The 20,534-nt window shown below is 35.2% G+C and overlaps 1 protein-coding gene across 2 annotated transcripts in view; it reads left to right on the forward strand.

Annotated features, from left to right (window-relative positions):
• Positions 1–20,534, forward strand: part of LOC136039510 (nuclear protein localization protein 4 homolog) — a 148,369-nt gene that overhangs the window by 42,043 nt on the left and 85,792 nt on the right. For both annotated transcript variants that reach the window (XM_065723301.1, XM_065723300.1), the window contains exon 9: positions 12,307–12,467. In XM_065723301.1, the coding sequence (XP_065579373.1) occupies positions 12,307–12,467 (161 nt within the window). The remainder of the gene's footprint in view (positions 1–12,306; positions 12,468–20,534) is intronic.

Below are 20,534 nucleotides of genomic sequence, written 5' to 3' on the forward strand. Positions count from 1 at the left end.
TTTAAATTTATTTTTCCACCTTGGAAATAAGCTATATTATACAGTATGCAGCATGCTATACAGATCTGTATATACAGCACTATACTGTACAGCACGGGCGTCATTTCGGGGGCAAGGGGTGGCGTTGCCCCTCTCCAATAATTTAGGAAAAAACTATTATATAGCCTATGCCCCTTGACTATCTAGATATGGACCCCTCTTGCCCCCCCCCCCCCCCCAATAGAAACGCTTGAGCTACTCCCCTGTTGTAAAGCACTGTACAGTGCTTATATTATTCCCAAAATTTTGGGAATGATAAAACTGTGAAAATTAAATCGTAGTGATTTAAGTTTCACTCTACTGGAAAGTTGCCAGAGCTTTATTTGCCAGGTGAAAAGAATTGGCTAGTCTTGGTATGCAAATCCAAGCGGCTAGTAAAGTGTTTCCACCGAGTAGTTTTAGCACTCAAATCAAATTTTTACGTTCAAGACTTTAATAAATCCAGTAATATAATGTTTAAAATAATATGTTTTGAAGAATAAAGTGCTTAAGAACGTAAGAAGGATAAGGTGCTTCCCTTTCGCACAGAAGGCATTTGACGTTTAAATAGGAGCGCAAAAGTAAAATTTCCTAGTTATCCAATAATTAATTTCAAAAAAGTTTTTCCATAAGACAAGTTTTTCAAAAAAAAAGTAAAGAGCCCCATTAAGCCAAGAATGAGCAAAAATAAAGTCAAATAATCATCCAAGAGTAAAACTACCGTAAATCACTATCAATAAATAAATGAAACTCAAAACGAACAGAAATTGCAAATACGAGCAAAAATTAACATGAGTGAAGCTGATAACCCCTATTTCTTCTCAAGACCAGAACACAATTTGCGCTGTACTAAAAAAAAAATAATAAAAAATAAACGACCGTAGATTGTCAGTTGACATACTGGAGTTTCTTCGTTAAGGTATTGTTAATTTTTATTTATGAAAGCAAGAAAGTTGAAAAAATTCCATTCGTATTTTGTTTTCAATAATCGGCCCTCAGTAATAGATCTTCCACCTTCCAATCGAATGAGCCCCGCCCAATCCGAAGTGTATACAAAAATTTGTTCTATAAGAGCCTTATATGCCCGGAGCAAACTTACAACCCTTTCACTTAGGCTCGGGAGGGTTGTGTCTACCTTGAAGCCATTGTTACATGCTCTTTGGACTATTGTGAACAAAATAGCTATCTCACAATTTTCGTTGGATGCGTTTGGGGAAAACAGGTCGTCAGGGAGGGGGAGGGGGCTAGTTGCCCTACATCAATTTGACTCTTAAAAGGAACTAGAGCTATGTATTTCCAATCGAATGATCTTCCTCTAAATTTCAAACAACCACACCTTCCATAAAAAGCTTATTTGCCCCCAGGATATAACTTAAAACCCTGGCCCCCAGACTCTGGGGTATGTGATCTTTGGACTGCTTTTGAACAAATGGCTATCTCAAAATATCATTAATATAGCACATCAAAAAATAAAAATTTCTAAATAATAGCTTATCTTATTTTAGAACAGACTTATTTTGTCTTGTGTTTTTTTAAACAAAAATATCTGTTTTGTGTTCACTTTCCCGTTGAAGACTCTAAAGCAATTCTAATCCTTTCATCCTACGACATTGAACGACAAAATAAATTTAAAATAATTGAACTTTTTTAACATCCATAGATAAAAATTATTAAAAGTTTAAACTATATATATCAGTATATTGTCCAGACCTTTCAACTGTGCTGAACATAATGGCCATTGCAAAATTTTGATTTGATGTGTTTCGGAAATTGATGGGCGTGGGGGGGAGTTCTTGCCCTCCAATCACTTTTGACTATTAACAAAGGCACTAGTTTTTTCAGTTTCCAAACGAATGAGTTTTTTTTCGAAGTTTCTACGACAACAAATGGCCATCTCAAAATTTCTATCGGATGCATTTTGGGAAATACGAGGTTTGGAGGGGGTGTCCCCGCTTGGATCACTTAATCTTGAAAAGTACACTAGAACTTCTGATTACCAATCCAACGAGTCACCTCCGAAGTTTATACGATCACTTTCTATAAAAAACCTTATCTGCCCCCAGGGCATAACTTACAACCCTTGCCCTGAGGGCTGTGGAAGTTGTCATCTTCATAGATATAATTTCCGGACATTTCAATTACTTTGAACAAAATGGCTATCTCAAAATTTTTGTTGGATGCTTTTGGGGAAATTTTGGGCGCGAGAGGAGGGGGTAGTTGCCCTCTAATCACTTTCAACGATTAAAAAGGGCACTAGCCCTTTCAGTTTCTAATCGAATGAGCTCTTATCGAAGTTTCTACGACAACAAATGGCCATCTCAAAATTTATATCAGATGCATTTCGGGAAAATACAAGGTGCGTGGGGCAGGGGGTATACACCCTCCGATCACTCTGAATCTTAAAAGGGCACTAGAACTTCTGATAACAAATCCAATGAGCCCCCTCCAAATTTTATTCAAGCACCCTTTCTATATATACCTTATATGCCCCCAGGGCATAACTTACAACCCTCCTCTTGAGGGCTTTGGGGGGGGGGTGTCATCCTCAAAGACATAATTTCCGGACCTTTCATTTTCGTTGAACAAAATGCCCGTATCAGAACTTTGATTGGATGTGTTTGGGAAAATTGTGGGCGGCTAAAAATGCGGGCTAGTTGCCCTCCAAACACTTACGACTATTAGAAAGGACAATATCCCTTTAAATATCTAATCGAATGAGCCTTTTTTGAAGTTTTTACGACAACAAATCGCCATCTCAAAACTTCTATCAGATGCATTTCGGGAAAATACGAGGTGTTGAGGGGTTGTCCACCCTCCCATCACTCTGATTCTCAAAAAGGGCACTAGAACTTCTGATTAGCAATCCAATAGGCCCCTACGAAGTTTGTACGGTCGTCCTTTCTATATATAAACCTTATATGCCCTCGGGGCGTAACTTACAACCCTTGCCCTAAGGGCCTTAGGGGGGGGATGTCATCTTCAAATACATAATTTCCAATTTTTTTAACTACGTTGAAGAAAATGGCTATCTCTAAATTTTGATTGGATGTGTTTGGGGAAACGGTAGGCGTGGGAGGGGGGTTAGTTGCCATCCAATCATTTTCGACTAATAAAAAGGACACTAGCCCTTTCAATTTCCAAACCAATGAGTCCTTTTTGAAGTTTCTACGACAGCTCCTTCGGTACGAAGTTCCCTGGTCTAAAACCAAAAAAAAAGAACTAAAGAAATGAATAATACATTGCGCCCACATCTCTACATGGGCAGTGCTATTGATAAAGCTTACTTCAGTTTTCTTGAGACATTCAACATGTTAGATAAGAATAGCAAAGAAATAAAAGGAGTGACCCACGCCATGTTTTATCTGTCCACACGAACAAAAAAAGTAAAAGGTGGAGTAGCAATGGAAAAAGTGGAGCAACTACTGAGAAAAACGTTTGAAATTTGGCTAATTGCCAAAACTGTCTAATCATAAGTAAAGATGTCCATTGCTTACATTGTAATTAAATATATATAAATACATATAATACGTCATATACTATGTCAAAAATATACAACATCGAGTAAGCTAAACCTTGCTATGAAAGCTGTTGATATGTTTTGGCTTGGATTGGACAATGTCCGACAATTGGACAGCGAAGAATGTTGTATATTCGCAAATTTTACGCAGTTAATTTGTATCGTATCTACTATCTATCTATCTATATAAAAACGAGTTGTGTGTATGCATGTTTGTTTGTTTGTAAAAAGAGCGTTTTGCATATGACGTCATTATTAGTACATACGGCTTTGTATATGCACAGACAATGGGAAAGCCAAGAATGTTGTATATTCGGCAATTTTTACGTAGGTTTAACTCCTGCAGACGAAATGAATGCTTGCCTGAAAAATTCTAATTTATGGGCACACGTAAAAATATTAAAATTAACTACAAATATGCGTGTCCGATGCAAAACGATGACTCTGGTCAAACATTTTCAGATCAATTGCTGGCAATTGGAAATAGAAAGCTCCCAGTAGTGGGAAAGCCAAAAATGTTGTATATTCGCGATTTTTACGTAGTTTGAAACACATATATAAATCTATCTATATTCACAGGTGGGGACACAGGGACACAACTACAATGGCGCGTAACTAATATGGCGCGTAACGACTTACGCGCGCGGGGGGGGCTTGGGGGTTGCGCGAAGCGCCACCCCAACAGCTAGTATATATATATAAATAAGTTGTTTGTTTGTGTGTTGACTGACGTCATGCATGTTTGTCGACTGATGTCATTAATAAGGATTGAGCATTATGCCGTCATGAAGTTGTTTGTCGACTCACGTCATGTTTGTCACTGACGAAATACAGACCGGGACACAAATGACACCGGGACACAGGGAATATAAATGACGACCGGGACACTCAAAGAGAATTACAGGACCGGGACACAAATGACGACCGGGGACGCCGGGACACAAATGACGACCGGACGCCGGGATACAAGTGACGACCGGAACACCGGTACATTTTAAGAGAAAATTACAGACTGGGACACCGGGAAAAACAAATGACGACCGGGACACAGGGAATATAAATGACGACCGGGACACAGGGAAACAACTACAACGGGGACGCCGGGGGGACAGGGGGATATATAATGATGACGGAGACACAGGGAATGTTTCGATTAGCAATCACCATCAACAAAGCTCAAGGGCAATCATTAGAATAGTGAGGTATAGATCTGAATACGGATTGTTATTCCCATGGACAATTATGTGTTGCATGTTCAAGAGTCGGTAAAACTGGCAATCTAATATATGCACAGACAAAGGGACAGCGAAGAATGTTGTATATTCGCAGTTTTACGTAGTTAAAAACATATATATATCTATCTTTATTCACAGGTGGAACACAGGGACACAACTACAATGGCGCGTAACTAATATGGCGCGTAACGACTTATGTGCGCGGGGGGGGCTTGGTGGGCGTGAAGCGCCCCCACCAACTAGGTGTTGGGGTGGCGCGAAGCGTCACCCCAACAGCTAGTTTTTAATAGAAAAGGGCAATTGTCGTACAAATCCGACCTTTAGAGAGGAGTGCTGTGAAAAGCGTATCTTTGGACCTATATCTTGAAAGAACCAAGGAGATCGAAATGAAAAAAAAAATTGTTCTCCTTTCTCCATATGTGGTCCGAATTTTGTGGCCATGTAAAACCAGGATTTTGACTGACATTTATAAACATTTATACCCGTGATTCCTAACGGGGGACACAGTCCCCACCGATGGGGCATGGCAATATTTTTTGGGTCATGTGCAGGAGGTGCATCCTTCGGCAGACCGTACTCTAGAGCTAGAACCTTAATTTTGAATTTTTTTTTTTGTAATTGACGTCACATAATAATAATAAGAATTTATTTTTTTCCAAGAATTTATAACAATGAAAAACACACAAAAAAATGCAAAACATACAAAAAACGAAAAATAATGACTTTAGAAATAAATTTATACATTAAATAAACGCAAAAAATTAAATAAACACAAACACGCAAAAAAACGAACCATAGAGAAATACACAAAAAAAACAACATTAAATACAAACAAGAAATGAAATTCACAAAAAAAAAAGAAAAAAAAAGGTCAACCAAAGAAAGATAACTATAGTAAAAATTTTACGAGATTATGTTGAGATAGCCCATCAAGAGCAGTACCTGAGAGCTTCCTGTATAGCTTTACCAATTTTAATGATATATCAGGTACTTCATATTTACCAATTAGAATCCAGTTACGTGTCCAAGGAGGAATGAAAAGGAGAAACTTACAGTACACGAAATAACTACTCCGAATTCTTTTTAAATCAATTTTTCTCAAGATGGGGTAAATTCCTGCCGCATAAAGGACTGACTGATTGCAGTATGTAGAGTAGAGTTTTGCCAGTACTTGTCTATTATATTTCCGTCTATATTATAGAAATGTCGTAAACAGTGCGCTGACGAAAACTGGAAAGATTATTATTAAGGCTAATGCCCAACCACCGCAAAGAATCAACAGACGGAATAGAGAAAGTGTCGCAATTAAGAGGAGATGAAGAAGTTGAAGTGAAAGATAAAAACTCACACTTCTCTTTATTTAACGAAAGGCCAATCCTAGAAAAAGCATCGGAAACAGAAGATACCATTTTGGAGAGGCCGATCCTGGTCTTACTAATTGGGGGCAAATCATTAGCATAAGCCAGATAAGAAACATCTGAAAAATTGGATAAATACGTAGAGGATATTTTTGCAAGCACGCCAGAAATGCAAATTTTAAAAATTATAGGTGACAAAACGCCACCTTGTCTTACGCCTCATTTAACTTTAATAGTAGTAGCTGGAGAAGATTTCAAACTAAGGAAAGAGTTAGAATACCAATACCTCAGAAACAGAATAACTGAAAAATTAACACCTGAAATATAAAGGGAATAAAAAAGCTGGGAATGGGTTACAATGTCAAATGCTTTTGGAAAGATCTAAAGCACAAATACAAATTCCTTTATTCTTAGAATTATTGTCCAGAAGAAGAGATGCTCAAAAACGATGAGGATGATCGACAATCCACCCCTGGCCGAAAACCAAACTGGCTCTCTCCTTCATTAGTCCTATTAATTAGATAAGGAAGTATTATATTTCAAGTAATTTACTTATGTTACAGCAATGGGTCGGTATGAAGAACAATCAGTAGGAGAATTTTTTTGTTTTAATATTTAACTTATAATGCCACACAGGAAACTCTCTGGGACCCTAGATGTGCATATACACATCTGAAAAAGTAACTGTAAATGTAAATACAAGTGAAGGGCAATTTTGCGAAAGATGAACTTTAGATATCCCATCTATATCAATAGAATCAGATTTTAAATTCTTAATACCACTACATACAGCAGAACATGTAATGGGAATTGCATGTCGCTGTGAAATACGGATAGTAAAGAAAGGTGCAGTGAGACGAGAATACACCGCATGTACGGACTAGTTAACAACAGAAAAAAAAATGAGGAATAATGCTTCTGCCAGATAGATGGTGGTATGGCATCACTGCAAGAATAATCATTTTCAAGCCTTTCAGAATCAATCACTTTACGCCATTCAAGTTTATTCACAGGGAAATCCATGCCATAGTACCTTACTTACCAAAGATACTTCTTGTAATCCGCTTTAGTTTTTTTTTTTTTTTTTTTTTTTTTTTTTTTTTTTTTTTTTTTTTTTTTTTTTTTTTTTAATCCAGAACACACCCTGATCTTGGGCGGCTACAATCATCCCAAACTCGAAGCCAAAATTTAGCTTTGTTTTCCACAGTCTTTAAATTGGCATCTGCTGACCAGATTGATGAATGTAGATTGAGCTCTACATTCAGCTTCTTTCTAACAAGGTACTATTTCTTTATAATACTAATTTAAATCAGAAACTCTGTCAGATTCGACATATTTAAGCTGTAATAAATTATAAGGTACACGTATAAGAGATAGAAGGGATGTAAGCGTTGATATGCATAACGAGATATCTGCTTTTTTCCAATTATACTTCGAAAACCATTTTGATTTCTTTTTGAATTTCAAATCTGTCGGAACATTCAGAAGCAAAAAAAAAATCACAGATAGTAATAGGTGGTCAATATCATGATCATCATCATGGACAGTTACAATCGAAGAATAAATAGATGAAGAACACACAACGTGGTCAATGTCAGCAGTACTTCCAGAGTTATGGGTATAGTGATGGGATGGGTGATGGGTATTATTGACACACAACGTGGTCAATGTCAGCAGTACTTCCAGAGTGATGGGTATAGTGATGGGATGGGTGATGGGTATTATTGACACACAACGTGGTCAATGTCAGCAGTACTTCCATAGTGATGGGTATAGGTGAAGTGTAGAGATTTAGGAATGATGCGGTATAGTGGGAGACAATCAAGAACATAATCCTTTCTAACACAGTCAGTATGTTATCACTGATCACTCTGTAATTTAGAGATGATTAAGACACTAAGCGTTTAATTAATTTTCTCAGAGAAGCACAAGCCTTCGCAAAAATTGTAATTGAGCGATTAGATCTATTATCATGTGAATAATATGAGTTGATCAGAACAGTTGATCCGACACGGACTGCTCAGAAGAATTCATCATGATGATAAAGGATAGGGGTCGGGAAATGTGCATTACGCTTAAAGATGCATGCCAGACCCCCTAATGGACGGCCACCAGTTACCCTGGCAGAGGTCAAAAATGCTATGTGGTTTGGACTCCGACGCAGAAAATTAAGGCTAGCTGAAGTCAAAAAATGCTCTTGCAAAGAAACTAGATCGTACTGGCTGCATAATTCATCAATGAAAAAGTTTTTGTCCCTAGTTCCGTTAATATTGTAGGATATCACAGAAAACTGAAAAGTTATTGATGTGGATTAGGGTCCTTTTTAGTCTCTCTTGCATAACAGGACAAACATAGCTGTAAGATGGGTGATTTTTATCGTAGTTAGCACATCTAGGGGGTGTGGGGGCAATGCACGGTTTATATTTCATAGAAATGTGTGCTCCAGCACAACAGGCACATTTGGAAGTATCAGCCGGACAAGCGTGTTGAAAGTAGTTGGGGGAGCGACATCTAAAACGGCATTTTGGCATTCTTTATAAGAATTCGTAGCCAAGCTTCACTCCTTTCTTTAAAAAATTGAGTGAGAATAAAAGTCTTCGAACTCGAGTTTTATGGATAGAGATTTGCCAAGTCTCTTTGTTTTTTTTTTATGCCATTTTCAATAGAGAGTATATCAGTGTCCACTCCGGTTGGTACACCTCGTATTATTAAAAAAAAAACGCTTAGAAAGCACTTCAGTAGCAGTACCAGTCATTTTTTCATTCAGAGAAGCATAAAAATCCTCACTAGCTGATTTCTCAATCTTTATATACCATATGTCTTTTTGTGGCTTGACACTGCATACTAATTCATGACCGTTGACCTTATCACCAACTCTTTTCCGTTTCAGAGGATCAGAAAGGATCCTTTAAATATGCATTTGAAGAGCAAAAAGATTGCCTTGGCGCATGCATTGTATAAAGGGCGTTGTATACAGACACAAATTTAGTACAATTAGCATATCCCCCCCCCAAAAAAAAAGTAAAACTGTGACTAGAGGACGACTAGAAAAAAAGATACCAAGTTAATGGCGATTTCAGCTTTGATCTGGTGTAAAAATTTTGGGTAGTAAAATGTAAATATCACGAGTAGTTAATGGTGTATTCAAATTGTAAATTACTATTGATTTATTACTTTTATTATTAAATGTAGGTACTGTTTCTTATATTATTATTAATATAAAAATTATTCAGTATTTATTATGTATTATATACAAAAATCTAAATTATTATAAAAATCTATATATATAAAAATAAGTTGTCTGTGGATCTGTGGATCTGTGGATTGTGGATCAGGTGACGTCATGTTTGTTTGCATATGACGTCTGAATTATTTCACACTAATACAAAAGAAGAAAAAAACTAAAAAAGGTAAAAACTACAAAAAAAAACTAAAAAGAAAAAAAACTAAAAAACTAAAAAAAGGTAAAAATCTAATAACTAAAAAAAAACTGAAAAAAATAAAAAAAGGCAAAAACTACAAAAAAAATAAAAACTAATAAAAAAACTAAAAAAGCTAAAAAACTAAAAAAACTAAAAAAAACTAAAAAAAGGTAAAAAACTAAAAAAAACTAAAAACTAAAAAAGAAAAAAAACTAAAAAAAAGGAAAAAACTGAAAAATAAAAGAGAAAAAGAAAACTAAAAAAATATGAATAAATATATATAAAAATAAGTTGTTTGTGGGTTATGTCTGTCTGTCTGTCTGTCGAGTGACGTCGTGTTTGTCCGCATATGACGTCTGAATTATTTCACACTAATACAAAAGAAGAAAAAAAACTAAAAAAGGTAAAAACTACAAAAAAAACTAAAAAGAAAAAAAACTAAAAAAGCTAAAAAACTAAAAAAAACTAAAAAAAGGTAAAAAACTAAAAACTAAAAAAACTGAAAAAACTAAAAAAAGGCAAAAACTAAAAAAAAACTAAAAACTAATAAAAAAACTAAAAAAGCTAAAAAACTAAAAAAACTAAAAAAAGGTAAAAAACAAAAAAAAACTAAAAACTAAAAGAGAAAAAACTAAAAAAAAGGAAAAAACTGAAAAATAAGAGAAAAAGAAAACTAAAAAAATATTAATAAATATAAAAAATATAAATATAAATATAATATAAATTAGCAATCAACAAAGCACCGAGACACAAATGACGACCGGGACACAGGGAGTATAAATGACGACCAGGACATAAGTAAAAAAAAAAAAACTAAAAAAACTAAAAAAATGGTAAAAACTACAAAAAAACTAAAAACTAATAAAAAAACTAAAAAATCTAAAAATCTAAATAAACTAAAAAAGAAAAAAAAGAAAAAAGGAAAAAAATAAAGGAGAAAAACAAAACTAAAAAACGAATGTATATACAGACCGGGACACCGGGATACAAATGACGACCGGGACACAGGGAATATAAATGACGACCGGGACACAGGGACACAACTACAATGGGGACGCCGGGGGGCACAGGGGGATATAAATGACGACCGGGACACCGGGACACAAGGAATATGAATGACGCCGGGGACACTCAAAGAGAAATCACAGACTGGAACACCGGGACACAAATGACGACCGGGACACAGGGAATATAAATGACGACCGGGACACAGGGACATAACTACAAAGGGGACGCCGGGGTGCACAGGGGGATATATAAATGACGATGGCGACTCAGGGAATGGTCGATTAGCAATCACCATCAACAAAGCTCAAGGCCAATCATTAGAATCATGAGGTATAGATCTGAATACGGATTGTTTTCCCATGGACCATTATATGTTGCATGTTCAAGAGTCGGTAAACCTGACAATCTATTTATATGCACAGACAATGGGACAGCAAAGAATGTTGTATATTCGCAAGTTTTACGTAGTTAAAAACATATATATATATATATATATATATATATATATATATATATATATATATATATATCTATATATATTCACTATATATATATCTATCTATATTCACAGGTGGGACATAGGGACACAACTACAATGGCGCGTAACTAATATGGCGCGTAACGACTTACGCGCGCGGGGGGGCTTGGGGGGGGGGCGCGAAGCGCCCCCACCAACTAGGTGTTGGGGTGGCGCGAAGCGCCACCCCAACAGCTAGTATTTATATATAAGTTATTATAATATTAAAAATACTGTGTAATTAATATTAAGAAATATCAATTATCTTTTAAAAATATTATAAAAACTATAATTTAAAATAAAGTATACAAATATGTACTAAAAATAAATTAAAAATGGTATAATATAATTAGTATTATGTCAAATAGTAGAAAAAATAGTTACTATTGATCTTTTTTATTTTGTTGTTCATTGTTTGTCTAAATTAGATGGAACTCTTAATATCGTTTTAATTTTGTAATTTTCTATGTTGTAATATGTTTCAATATTCAAAATTAACATCTGTAAAATGAATCATTTTTGATTTTATTTTTGATTGTTACTTATAAAAAACGATTATCTATTGAATTTCTCATAGAAAGCTTATCAGGACCATGAACTTCATATTATTAGTAGTAGAACAATTTTATTAGAAATAAATATTTCTTAAATCAATAGCACAACATAAGCAAAGCTGTGCTAAATTCAAGGAAATTTATTCCTTGTTATTATTTATTATTATTTGGTGACCCTTTCCCTGGGCTCTACTCTACAGTAGAGGTTCATGTAAAGGAACCTAACTAACTAGTTTTTGATTGAAAATATCATGCTATTTTTGACAAGTCGCTTTAAAAAAAGGAGCATGTGTCATTATTAGAGACTGCAGGTATATGGTAAAAAGTTTAATTTTATCATCCAGGGAGGTATCACTTCACAAAAATGTTGGGAGGCAAAGTTTTTTCAGTCTGTTTTTAATGAAGTCACAAAAAGGGTATTTTTTTTAAATCTAGGGGTGATTTTTTTCATAACGGCTAAACGGTAAAAACGGCATTGTAGCATTGTATAGTTTGTGGTAGCAAACTATAAATATCGTTTTGTGCTAATAGTTATCAAAGCTCTAAGAAATGGAATGTTTAATTTTATGTGTAGCCTTATTTGATCAATATGTTCAAATATTTTCAATATGTTCATATGTTTAATCTTGTCGACCAGTGTAATCTGCAATAACTAAATTGTTTCTCCTTCCTTTAAGGGGACGAAAATCATCAGGTTCATATGGAGGGTTATCAGGTCTCTAATCAGTGCATGTCATTAGCAAGAGATAACGTACTCATCCCCACAAGAGACGCCCCCGAATTGGGATATGTAAGGGAGCCTGAAAAGAACCGTTACGTCCCCGATGTATTTTACAAGGTATTTACTTTTTTTTATTTTTCTTGATTCCAAATAAGGAAATGCTTTTCATAATATGTTTCTGTTTTTTTAACTTCATTTAAGCTTGAAGTAAGACCATTGTAAACCCATACCGCTAAATAGAAAATGATTTCCATAGTATGTCTGTTTTTCTAACTTCGTTTAAGCTTGAAGTAAGAACGTTGTAAACCCATACCACTGACTAGAAAATGCTTTTCATAATATATTTCTTTTTTTTTTTTTTTTTTTTAACTTCATTTAAGCTTGAATTAAGAACGTTGTAAACCCATACCACTGACTAAAAATGCTTTTCATAATATGTTTCTGTTTTGTTTTTTTTTTTTTTTACCTTCATTTAAGCTTGAAGTAAGACGTTGTAAACCCATACCACTGACTAGAAAATGCTTTTCATAATATGTTTCTGTTTTTTTAACTTCATTTAAGCTTGAAGTAAGAACGTTGTAAATCATACCACAGACTAGAAAATGCGTTTCATAATATGTTTCTGTTTTTTTAACTTCATTTAAGCTTGAAGTAAGACGTTGTAATCCCATACCACTGACTAGAAAATGCTTTTCATAATATGTTTCTGTTTTTTAACTTTATTTAAGCTTGAAGTAAGAACGTTGTAAACCCATACCACTGACTAGCAAATGCGTTTCATAATATGTTCCTGTTTTTTTACTTCATTTAAGCTTAAAGTAAGTACGTTGTAATCCCATACCACAGACTAGAAAATGCTTTTCATAATATGTTTCTCTTTTTTTGACTTCATTTAAGCTTAAAGTAAGAACATAGCACATTGTGTAAAAACTAACATTTCAATTGATACGACATGCTCAATTAATATAATAAGGGTATTGGTAATGTAATAATTGTTATAATTATAATAACGGGGTGTAATTCGTGAACGTAATTTGGGTATATCCTTTTTATATACTAATTCCGGGAATTTTCAAGATGAGTAATCTTAATTTCCTCAAATTCAGACATAGTCACTATTTATTGTCTATTTGATAATAAATTTTTTTTTAGTTATGCATTGGCGTACGTCTTTGCCCTCCCCATCCCTGAAATGTGAATGTTTTTTTTTTCCATTTTTACTATAATATCTTAAATTTTCAAAAATTGACCAATGTGATGTAAATTGTTTTTGAAGCTGTTGTCCCCCATGGTGGTCAGTCCCCCCCCCACCCATTAAAAATGGGCATGCTCTTCATCCCAGCAAAAACAAGTTATTTTATAGCAAATTATAGAAAATGTGGGGAAGACGTTTTCTTGAAAGATAAAGGGAGTTTCGTAGCGACTAGTAATTAGTTTCACGTTTTATGTATAAAATAAAAATATAATGTTTAGAAAAAACGGTTTTTTGGCTCACGAGAACTCCCTGGTGGTGCAGCTAACGCTGAGCTCAGTTTATCCAGTTGGCTCAATTTTATCCTAGTTAATACCATCTCGTACTTTCTTGTACCATTCTTGTTTTTATTTGATTTTCTTATTATTTTTTATTGAAAGAGCAAATTCAAAGCATTTCCTTTTTTTAAGCTTTATTGTAGGTATATAATGTATAAATTACGCATTATATAATTGTGTATTTAAGCTTATTTTCTCCTTGAAAACATTTCATCTTCGTTGGTTGCTCCTTTGTTGCAATCAATGGCGTCAATTCACGAAGTTTTTTTTTTGGGGGGGGGGGAGAAATTTGTAATTTTTTTAATTTTTCGATGAAAACATCAAAAGGACATTTTCAGTAAAAAAAAGAAATCTTTTCTAAATCCAGGGGGAATACTCCTCTCACCTACCTCCCCCCTCCAATTGACAGTATTGCTTTGTTGGTATTGCATTTAGTTTGAAAGTGCTTTTGTAGTTAATACCAAAGATTGTAATTGTACTAAAGATATGACATTTCATGCTTCTATGTAACAAAAATGGTATTTAAATTGTCAAAAAACTGGTGTCTCGACTCGCACGAAAATGGTTTGTCATCCGTTCATAAAAACTGTTAGGTTGATAATGGCCGAAATGTAAAGATATCTGAATAACGCCATCTATATTGATTGAAGATGAGTTGATAATTTTTATGTCGTATCTTTCTACATATTTACAATCTTTGAGTTTTCGTTTATGTGCAATATTTGATATAATTAAAACGGCATATGTAATTTTTGGAACATCGCATAAATAAGTTCGTCAGGGGTAAGTCTGGATAATAATAAGTAAGTCTGCGGGCTAATTATTTGAATCTGATCAGATTCAGGTATTCTCTAAGCCAAATAAAAATAAAAGACAAATTTCGCTGCTAATTTTCAACCTCTCGTAAGGGAAGTGGAGGGATAGTCGCCCTAAGTATCATCTCCTGAGTGGACCCCCCATTACCCCAAACTGGCGACTAGGTTTAATCTTATAACAGCCTTCCTAGAAATAGTGAAATGCACAGCGTCATCAACTGCTCCGTTGCATATAAATAGTCTTTCTAATTTGATTGTTATCAAGGGAGATTTGATCAATTCCCGGATTGATTTTTTTCTCCAACAACAACATTTACTACCTAAGAATGATGCGTGGTCAAATGACCGTATGTTTATTCTCAGCAATGATGATAGTAAACCTCAAAAGGGTTAGTTACCGACTTCGTGTGGCACTTACCATGCTAATGCTTTGTGGGCAGTGCTGCCAATTCTTCTGCAGCTGACCACAGCAAAAATAAAGTAGTATTGCAGTAGTTCCTTATAATCAGGTATGCAAGTGCAGTTTATTTCAAAAATTGCCTTTTTCCTTTAATACTACTTTGGTTACTTATAAAAAGCACGTAGATATACAAATTAGTGGATCTTTTCAAAAAGATCTTTTCAAAAGATCTCTATGATATTTCAGTGCCCACTAATGGAGACGAAAAAAAGGAGATATCAGTGCTTCCCATACGAAAAAGGGATTTTCTTGCTCAAAATGGGGGACTGTGTTTGGCTCTGGGTATTCCTGTGGTGCAGTTATTATTTTGATCAAACGCCTGAAGAATTCCGAAAAAACCAAACGCCATTTTTGAGGGCTTTCATGCGTTCCCATTCCCAGTTCCCATTCCTGAATCAACATCAAATAGCGATTCTCCCTTACTTGACGGTTTTTTTTATGGGTTTCGATGTTTTGGTTACTATGGGTTAGAGTGCATTCTTCGCCATTTTTGAGGGCTTTCATGCGTTTTATTTGAAAATTTCATAACATCAATTTTTGCTTGACCATTAAGATTAATCGGAATAATAGTTCCCATTCCTGAATCAACATCAAATGCCGATTCTTCCTTACTTGACGGTTTTTTTGTAACGGGTCTCGATGTTTCGGTTACTATGGGTTAGAGTACGTTCTTTACTTGGTTGTATCTGATACCGCAGCCATGCTAATTACATATGTCGTCTTAATTTTGTCCAAGTGACAACAGAACAGAAATGAAGGCTATTAGTGTTGAATGGCAGTAATGACCATTGATTGTTGAAACAATAAATAGTGATTGTATATCACTCTCTCACTGAAGAAGGAAACGCTATGACAATCACAAATTCTAATTAGTTTAACTAGAAAATTATATACTTACCCCCCCCCCCTCCTCCCTCGTGCGAGAATTTCTTCTTGGTTTCACACATAGATCGTCTGTTCAAGGCGAACACACTTTAATTACATTTCAAAGTAAAACCAATCTGCAAAAAATGTTCATTTTTATTTAAAGGATTGATATATAGTTATCAGCCCTGGTATGTTGATTGGTGACCTCTGAGAAACTGTTTGTTGTTTCTTCTTTGTTGGGCCTAATTCAATATCATCAAATCTTAATAAAACTTATTGTGCATCAGTCAATCTCAATCAAATCTTTTTTGGTGACCTATGCGGGTGTATATGTCTCGACCGGGAATTCCCTGTCACTCAATTGGACTATCTGTCTTGGCTTTTTCTACATTTAGCCATAGCTTGATGCCCACAACTATTCCATTTTAATTCAAAAATCAATGTTGGACGGCGAGAATGTGAAACTATTATTCAGACATCCAAATTCAAGAATTTTTCAATCCCCTTTTTATAGTTCAAGGAAGCTCTTGCAGTAATTTTGTTTAGGAACCTGCAAAAATTTCTCCAGGGCTGTGGTTTCGAAAACCAGCCATATTGCCAGAAACTTTTTTTCCAAAAATTACAATTTTGTAACTATATTTTGTATTTTATATGGGAAGGGGTCACGATAAGAAAAATCCATGTTAAAAAATTAACAATTCTTAAACCATTTGGGCGCAACGTTCTGATCATCAAAAGTTGTAGTGGCTTCAATTCATGAAAATTTATGTGGGGAAGTAAATTTGTCGTTTTTTTCAATTAAAGATACCAAAATGGCGTTTCCAATGAAAGTACCCCAAAGAGATATTTTCAAAACTAGAACGGGGCAAAATATAGAAGGGGATACAGCCCGCCAATTGATGCCACTGAGGGATTGTAATAAAAACGAGTCCCGCCGCTGATTCAGTTATTGTCTTGTTCCTTCTCAAAAAAAAAATTTTATTGTATGTGGTCCACCTTAATTTCGAAATAGCCGCCATTTCTTCATCTGTCTAAGTGAAAGTATGAAGGGGTTAATAAAGATTGAGCCATTTTTTAAAGTTGACAAACGAAACTACAGAATCTTAATAAACCGTCTCCAAATGCATATATTTGCTGAATGGAAGCCTGGAAAAGTTGAAACTTTTTCAAAACTTTTCAAAATTAAATTATTTTTGGAAGATAGATTTGGCAAATAACCCCTTCGTACTTTCAGTTTAAGGTTCAACTAATCTTTCAGGTAGGTGTGATTTCATTGCTTCTGTGCACTTTCGAGTTTTAAAGTTCCAATTTAATTTTCTTTGTGATTGTGGGGCGGAGTCTGGGAGGAGGGAGTCCTAACTTTGGTATATTATCAACTACAATTCTATGGATCCCGAATTGTTTTGTTAGTTCCTGCTAATAACTCTAAAAGAAAGGTAACAGGGTAGTCAAATAAGGTAGAAAATGGTTTATTTTCTACCTTAGAAAATAACATTCCCAACATTCAGTTGGGAATGTTGAATTTGAAATGTATGTTATGTGGAGTGAGAAGCTGATTATTATAATACCCCAACCACTGTATATTCAGGTGTGCATAGTCAGTGACTCTTGGTTTGCAATGCATAGCACAATCCGTGTCACATGCAGCTATACTTCTGATGCACCGCATCTCCTCCTGCTGCGCGCGGCATACTTCTGGCAACGTTTGGCATGTGCCGTGTCATGTACACGATTTTGAAAGTTGCCAGCACCTTGAATCCTGTATAGAAATGTTTCCAATCTCTACCCCCTCCCCCTATCCCCCCACCCCGCTTAAAAGCATTTTCTGGTAGCTTTGACTATTTCTCTTTGGATTCGTGGTTTGTTTGTTTGTTTGTTTTTTTTAGAAGCATATTTTTTGTGTTGTATCCACTGTTTCTTGTATAAGTCTCTTCGCTCCACTTTCTCAGAATACTCGCTCTCATCCGAATCCTCGTTCCACACTACTCTCTCTGGCACGGTTCTCCACCCACACAACTCTGAATTATAAATAATATGTGATTTGCATCAAAGTGAAATTTTTGTTTTAAGGTTTCTAAGGCTGATGTTTGAATACGAATGTTCTCACCAAAACATTTTTGAAAGGCTTTCAGTTTTCAAAAAAGTTTGTATTCAAGGGTTTGCAGATTCGTTGATTACAAGACTTGCTGCTTTAGATTATGAATCCAAAATAGGAACATGGCAAATACATATGCATTAGATGGCGCTTGATTCCAACCAGAATCAGATATTTAAGGGTTTCTTTATTCACACATCACAAATATCAGGATAAATGAATGTCGTCAAGTAATACAGGATACGTAGTTATTGTCTATTACCTCTCACTCAGTATCTGGTCCGAACGTTATTAATCTAACCGGAATTTGGAGTTGTGCTCTATTCCAAACTTTTCAGTTCTGGACCGGCATTTGGCAAAAATTTATAAAAATCACCGAAGTACTCTGCCTTATTGAGCAGTAAAAATACGAGGCAGTTGCGTGGGTGGAAAAATATGAGGTGGGGAGCTGCGCATCACAGAAAATAATGTTCCCTATTCCCCAGTATATGTTTTTCTCTAGGTACCTATTCCCCTTTGGATACCTAGCTGGTTGTTTTGTTTTGTTTTTCCTCTTCAATTAAACATACAAGGTTCAAATAATGAACACAACAAGAAAACTCAATTACAAATTGAAGCCTGTGGAAATACCTTATGTGATTTTATTGTGATTTTGGGACTGTTATTGATTAGTACTTTGTGCCAATCGATGGATATACGTTGTCTTAGATCTGGCACGTACGCAGGGAGGCCTTCGGCCCCCCCCCCCGAAATCTTGTGAAATGTTTAATTTCCCCATTGTTTCTTGGGATTTCTGACAAAAATAGGACATTTATTAAGAATCTAGATACAGGTGTGAAGCCTTTTTTTTTTTTTTTTTTGCAGCATGCAATTATCCGGTCATGTCATTGCCCAATTATTAACTTATTTTCTGTCTAACTTTTCACCCTCTTTGAAGCAATTAGTGATTGTACTGTTATTTTTTTTCGTAAAGAGAATTTGCTTTCCACGGCAAAATAGAATTATCCTTGATATTAGGGTGTTTACCCCCCCCCTGCCCTTTTCAGGATAAAGTACAGCTTTCAGTGGATCAGTTTTGGAAACTATCATTTTTCATTAGAGTCGAAGTTTTCACAATAGAAGAACTACCCCCCCCCCCCCCACAGCACCCATATTGCACTGTTAACCCTAAAATTTCCATTTCAGTGGTATATAATAGATTAATCACTGTTCTAAATCGCTATGAACATAACCTGAGCGTAAAACGTACTTTTGAGGCTTCAGTCTTCTTCCCAACATCCACTCAATACTGCAGATTAAAGTTAATCTGTATTTTCTGATGTACGTGATTTTTGTATTTATTTAGCTACTAAATAAAAAAAGTGCTACTTTATATTTACTGTTTCGAAGGTTTTGCCCCCCCCCCACCCCCCAAAAAAAAAAATTCCTGCGTACATGCCTGTCTTAGATTGTTCTCTATAGAATGATCTTGGATGATTTTGGGACTCTGATTTTTGGGAATTAGTTATTAATTAGTAGGTGTCTACCCAAGTACGTTGTCAGGATTTTTTTTTTCTCAAACTTGGCTTTTCTAAAATTTTCCCTTTAAGGGCTATCTTCAGTAAACTGAGCTAATCAGGGGCGAGCCAATTGGCCAACTCAAGCTTGATATGTAATATCGATGAGCCACATATGCTGTGTAAATGAGTCACATACACACATGGTGTGTAACCAACATTAAAAAAAAAATATTTAGGCAAAAGCTCTAAGCAAAGATTACAAATGTTCAAAATTGGGTAAATAAAGCTTAGTCAATTTGTGAAAAAGGTTGTCCGTTTGCACCAATCGAAGGATATACGTTGTCTTAGATTGTTCTATAGAATAATCTTAGATGATTTTGGGACTATGATTTTCGGGAACTAGTTATTAATTAGTAGTGCCTCTATCCAAGAACGTTGTCAGGATTTTTTTAGGGGGGATGGGGTAAACACTTTACAAGACGCAAAAAAAAGTCAGTTATTTGTTACTTTTTGTATTGGGAGAAATATTTCAGGGGGAGGGGGCTCAAACTTGGTAGCTTGTTGTTCTGGTGTATATTGTATACCTTCCAAATTGAAAAAAACATAAAAATTCACCCCCCCCCTCTATTTGAGTTCTTAGGCTTATGATCGCTGGCTTTTACTGTTTACTTTTTAGTCATCCACTTTAATTAAATATAAAATGGGACAATCTTTTTTGTTGCCTATATCTGCTGACAATTTATCAAAAAGCTTGGTAATCACTGCAGCATTCATGTTATTATCGACTGATGATTTATCAATAAACTTGGTTTTATTGATTTTGAAGTTTTTGAACATGGGGGGGGGGATTTTAGATCGTGACAAATCGATTGACTCTATTAAAAACTTGTATTGCTTAGCATATTGACCTCTGTAGGA

Source organism: Artemia franciscana, chromosome 19 (assembly GCF_032884065.1).
Source record: "Artemia franciscana chromosome 19, ASM3288406v1, whole genome shotgun sequence".
NCBI lineage: Eukaryota > Metazoa > Arthropoda > Branchiopoda > Anostraca > Artemiidae > Artemia > Artemia franciscana.